At 36.7% G+C, this 5,714-nt stretch overlaps 2 protein-coding genes across 2 annotated transcripts in view; one reads left to right on the top strand and one right to left on the bottom strand.

Annotated features, from left to right (window-relative positions):
- The window catches only part of LOC111488270 (60S ribosomal protein L35), a 1,885-nt gene extending 495 nt beyond the window's left edge, over nucleotides 1–1,390 (top strand). Inside the window, exons 2-4 of the mRNA XM_023135971.1 lie at nucleotides 31–166; nucleotides 328–484; nucleotides 1,101–1,390. Of these exons, the coding sequence (XP_022991739.1) occupies nucleotides 31–166; nucleotides 328–484; nucleotides 1,101–1,175 (368 nt within the window). The 3' untranslated portion in view covers nucleotides 1,176–1,390. The remainder of the gene's footprint in view (nucleotides 1–30; nucleotides 167–327; nucleotides 485–1,100) is intronic.
- A 1,327-nt stretch (nucleotides 1,391–2,717) lies between these two features.
- LOC111489463 (exocyst complex component EXO70H1-like) lies at nucleotides 2,718–4,719 on the bottom strand. Its single transcript, XM_023137696.1, has one exon. It carries the CDS (start codon nucleotides 4,623–4,625, stop codon nucleotides 2,793–2,795), a length of 1,833 nt encoding a protein of 610 aa, XP_022993464.1. The 5' UTR covers nucleotides 4,626–4,719; the 3' UTR covers nucleotides 2,718–2,792.
- Between the last annotated feature and the right edge of the window lie 995 nt (nucleotides 4,720–5,714).

Below are 5,714 nucleotides of genomic sequence, written 5' to 3' on the forward strand. Positions count from 1 at the left end.
TTTTTTTTTTTTTTTTTTGATTGAACGCAGCGAGAATTAAGGTTCACGAGCTTAGACAGAAGTCTAAGGCGGATCTTTTGACCCAGCTTAAGGACCTTAAGGCAGAGCTTTCTCTGCTCCGTGTCGCTAAGGTCACTGGTGGTGCTCCTAACAAGCTCTCCAAAATGTACTTTCTTCTCTCTTTATATACATACATATATATATGTGTGTGTGTGTGTGTGTGTGTGTGTGTGTGTGTTTTGTATGTATATTGATTGTTGTTCTTTATCGCGTCTGGATTTTTGCTGGGATGTTTATGGGGTTTGTTTTGGTGGTTCTTGACTGCAGTAAGGTTGTGAGGTTATCAATCGCTCAGGTGTTGACAGTGATTTCTCAGAAACAAAAGGCAGCTCTTAGGGAAGCTTACAAGAAGAAGAAGCTTTTGCCTCTTGATTTACGTCCCAAGAAGACCAGGGCCATTCGTAGAAGGCTTACCAAGCACCAAGTAAGTGCTTTCTTAATTGGAAATCACATGTTCATATATATTCTTTCCACCGCTTTTGTATTTGTCTTTATGCTTAAATTTCTGCTAAATATTTGGTTCCTCGTCAACATCTTGGTTTACATTGCTGGATGGTCTATGAATTTGCTTTCTATATTGAATGGTTAAGGATTCTGTTGTGTGGTATGATTTTATTGTTAACGTTGTATTTCCATTGAAGCTTTGTGTGTCTATCATGTACAGTTTGATCACTTTCGCCATTTATTTGACATTTCCTTGCTTTAGTCAGTTTGAGATTGTTGTTCCTCGGAATTTTATAAGTTAAAAAGACTTAACATTGAACAGAGTGGTGCAGGAGGAACCTTTAGTAATCAGAATGATTCTCTAAGAATTAGAGCCCTGTAACTAGTTTTCATTGCTTAGTACTATGAATAAAACCCTCTGTTTTATGCCTTATTTATAATGCATACGTTTGAGATGTGCTTCATCACTCAGTTCTTTTTGGTATGAATAGTTTGAATGGTTGGAATCCTGGAATCGTTGAATTGAAGTACAGTAAGCAGTTTAGACTGCTTTTCCCGTCTGTTTATTTCCGCGCTTCTTGTAATGTGTTTTACAGGCATCTCTAAAGACAGAGCGAGAGAAGAAGAAAGAGATGTACTACCCATTGAGGAAGTACGCTATTAAGGTGTAGGCTTCGAGGGAATTGGTCGATCATCCATGGTACCATGCATCTTCTACTCATTTTAGCTTTTGATTTATCTATAACTTTATTAGGACTTGAGTGCCTATTTTCAATCTTATTGTTAGATCTCCGAACTTTGATTAAGTCTTTCCATTTTCCATGTAATACTTTTGTTTCCCAAGTTCTAATGAAATTGTTTTGGTAAATGTCTTTAGGCAGCCTAATCTTTTACCAAGATGGATGTGTCTGATCTACATCTCTGTTTTTGTTATTTATCTGGATTGAGATTTTGATGCATCAAGTTGTAATTTGCAGCATTTGGAGGTTGTCTCTTCTTTCCAAACTTTTTTGATGTTCAAAAAATGTGTTTGAAAACTTGAAAAGGGTCTTAAATTACGGTGGGCTAGTAGATATTGTCTTCCTTAGGCTTTCTCTTTTAGGCTTCCTCTCAAGGTTTTCAAGGTTTTTAAAATGTGTCTGCTAGGGAGAGGTTTCCACACCCTTAAAAAGAATATTTCGTTCTACTCTCCAACTTATGTGAGATCTTACACATCAACTCTCTCCAACCATGAAAATGTAATATTGTTGACTACGTCCTCTATTTCTCACGCTACTCCCCAACTGATGTGAGATCTTACACATCAACTCTCTCCAACCATGAAAATGTAATGTTGTTGACTACGTCCTCTATTTCTCACGGACTAAATTTAATCTAAATCTCATATATAGGAAAAGAGAAGATAGTATAACTCATTTTCATTAGTAAAAAAGTGCCATAGTGATTTAATTCCTTGAACGGCAAGATTTGAGGCAGTAGACTTTGAAGGTTGATGGTGAGAGCTTGAGTTGCAACAACTTTTATGTGCTATAACCCTCGTGACCATGTTCATTTTCAACATGAATGGAACATCCGTAAGCTTCATTGCTTGATCCCAGATGTGTTCCAAGAATGCATTTAAGTTTCAGGAAAGCAGAATGCTTCAAAGCATTGTTAGTCAACAGCATCAAACACCCTCCTGAGCAGTATAAAGGAAGCCATTAAAGTATCCTTGGAGAACAAACTGAAATTTATAAGTACTTTGATTTCATTTGAAATTCCATTATCTTTGAGGGCAGTTTCCAGGTTTTGGATCATAGTTAATTTAGTCCATTATTTCAAATTAGAATTTTAACCTTTTTTAAAGAAGTTTGCCCGTTTTTCAAAACCGCTAATTAATATGGTCATTTATATAGTTTGACCCTTTAATGATTGCTCGACATGATAGTAATATATAGAACTAATAGGTTTGGTAATACTATCACTTTTCAAAAAGTGACATACTAATGTCAATCGTATTCAATTCGATATTACACAATTGGGTTTCTAAAGATATGGCACTCAAAGTTGTAGCGTCCATTGTCTTTTATATTAAGTCATTGAAGGGTCATAATTGGATAATTTCATCGTGCTATGAGCGAACCGATTTGAAAAACATCTTATGGGTTGGATTGCTCGTATCCACGAGATAAATCTCATGATATATGAGTTCGTCAATAGTGACAAAACAGTAATAAAAAAAATATATGATATCCACCTCAGAAAATCTGAATTTTATACATTTTCAAACGTGGACTTATCATTTGTTTTTAGGCCTTTTGCGAAGAAGAAAGAGAAACCCCATGGAACAAATCCGACAAATAATTCCCCAAATCATCGGGAGAAAATCTCACACCAAAAGCTTTCCCAAAATCATTCCTTTCTACACCCACATTCACCTTCTCAACACACCCCTCGTAGAACTCTCTGTAAATCGGCACCACCTTCTTGGCTATCGCCGTCTTCAATTCATCTCTCAAATTTCCATCCTCCACTCTCCACGATATCTGCTTCCGATACGCCTCTTCAAACGCCTCATTGAACCTCTTCAACCCCTCCGCCGCTGTCTCCTCCGACCAACTTTCCGGTAGCGAATTCACCACTCTGTTCCAAGCCGTCGCTTCGTACTTCGCTGCGTACACCTTCACCTTGCTCCTGTGGTTCGTCACCCACTCGGTGCCTACCAACGTATTCAAATTCGTCGTCGCCACCGTCTTCACGATGAAATTCAGGTTGTTCGCCAGAAATAGGTACGACAACGATACGTCTTTGTACAGCTCTGCTTTTGTGTCAAGTTTGCAGAGGAGGACCAAAATCAGCCACCCCAATTGAGCTGCTACCGGTGATGATAGCGCGTCGTCTGCACCGATGGTTTCCATGTACGACGATGGAATTGGAGAGTTTTCGGCGGTGAGTATGTCGGAGAGGGTTCCGGCGTAGTCGCCGAGAGACGAAATGTAGTTCATTGCCGATCGGGTTAGTAGGTGGATTCCGCCGCCGGGAGCTGGGTTTTTCAACGAATCTTTTTGAATTGTCGAACCGAATTCAGAGAGAATATCGCGGATTGAATCTGCAAGTTTCTCCATTGACCTTTGAGCTTGCGTTTTAACGGCGGATGTAGAAACAGAGTCGAATATGACTTCAATTTCCGGCAATACGTCGGAATTCGCCTCGTAAAGCTCCATCAACAAAAAGATTTTGTCGGAATCTTTCTTCCCTTTTGCGATCAATTCCGGGAATCTGAATAAAGCGATTGCACCATCTTTTGTGATCTCGGAAAAACAGGACTCTCTGATCATTTCCGATCGCGAAAAAACATGATCACAGAGAATTTTCTCGCCACGAAACAGAGTATTCACAGCGATCTTAATTGAGTTCATCCAATTCTTGATCACGTGCTCGAGTGAATCCCAATTCCATCTCATAATTTTCGAAATTTTGAATTTCTCTGTTCCGAGACGGTACAGAGTTTCATCAACGATCGATTTTCGGATCACTTTATAGATTTTAACGCATTCTTTCCCATACCCAGAATCGATCATACAATCAGCAATCGATTTCAAATCCGCTGAAACTCTATTGAACTCTGTAATCAAATCACTGGTCTCCCCGTCGGCCGTCGACCGGTCGGAGGACCTACTGGAGATAGATTCAGGGTCCAAATTCTGGTGATTCTCACTCAAAATCTGGTAAAACTCCTTCTCAAGTCGCCTCATGGCGGCCTGCATCAACTGTTGAGCTAGAACAAGAACAGGGGAGGTGGAATTTTCCGAAATGAAAAAGTCCATCGCTCGCCGGAGTCTGTTGACAGAGTTGATAAACTCGTCAGATTCCGCTCGACCATGGCGGAAGAGGAAGGTGATTCTATTGAACTCAGAGGAATCCGGGTCCCATTTCGTGATAATGGGTTGGGAGTTTACGATGGCTTCTTCCATGGCCGCCGATTTGGAAGAGTCATAGGTTGACGGCGGTAGTTTCCGGCGGTCGGAGCTCTGAAAGGAATGGAGGGATTTTGAGGAAGAGGAATGGGAGAAGCCAAAGAATTCTTTGATGTGCATTAACTTTGTATTGTTATTACTCTTTGGGGCCTCAGAGAGTATCATTGGAACTGAAATGAAGAACAATGATTGTAAGAGGAGAGAGAGACAGAGACAGAGACAGAGGAGAGAGGAAGCTCTGAGAGATGGCTATGGCTGTAAAGCGTATGAACTGAAGGGATTTATAGAAGGAAGGGGAAGGGGTAATTTCAACCAGGAAGATTGACCGACTCAACATACTGTTTTGTTTATTTTTATTTTAATATATAAAATTAAATTTCATAATTTTTAAAATTCACTTAACTATTGCATTAACATAAATTTTAAGTCTATAATTAATTAATTAATTAAATTTTTATATACTAAAATTATAATTTTGACTCTAGGATACATAAACCCATATATTTTATTCCAATGAATTTGACCTATTTACCCACCAAATTGAGAATTAAAAAAATTGATTAATATTTTTGATGATGTGAAATAGACATGAAAACTCTATGTTTATATAATTTGGAGCGGGAAATTTGGCAAAAGGTCAATTGTAGATGGCTCGAGATTTTTCGATATCTTCATATCTTCATGGATTCAACATTAACGAAAGGAGTGAATCGATATTTCTATTATATCACAAAAAAACGATAAAATATTACAAAAATATCACTGATGCAGACTAAATATATTAATAATAATAAATTTAAACTTAATTAAATATATTTTTATAATTTAAATATATTTATATTGAATTTTTTGCTTATGAAAATATCCCAAAAAAAATTAACAATGAAATTGGCTAATTTAAAATGTTATAAATTATTAAAATGTATATTTAGCCTCTAAAAAATTGGAAATTATAGGGCTTACTATTAAATAACAATTTGCACCTTTATTTAATATATTTAAACGGTTGATTCTAGTATAGTGATTTGTATAATAAGTCATCATTGAAATAACCAACTATATTTATAAAAAGGCTAAATTTTTATTTAAATAACTATTTATTAATCTGTTGGAACTAATATTGTTTTGTTATTTCTGTTGAACTTGACTGATTATTGGCTTCATGACTTTCTCAACAAAAAAAAAAAAAAAAAAAAAAAAAAAAAAAAAAAAAAAAAAAAAAAAAAAAAAAAAAAAAAAAAAAAAAAAAAAAAA

Source organism: Cucurbita maxima, unplaced genomic scaffold (assembly GCF_002738345.1).
Source record: "Cucurbita maxima cultivar Rimu unplaced genomic scaffold, Cmax_1.0 Cma_Scf00001, whole genome shotgun sequence".
Lineage (NCBI taxonomy): Eukaryota > Viridiplantae > Streptophyta > Magnoliopsida > Cucurbitales > Cucurbitaceae > Cucurbita > Cucurbita maxima.

What these genes read in the sequence shown, in the direction of transcription:
- LOC111489463 (XM_023137696.1), bottom strand. Translation starts at nt 4,625, where the DNA reads ATGATACTCTCTGAGGCCCCAAAGAGTAATAACAATACAAAGTTAATG.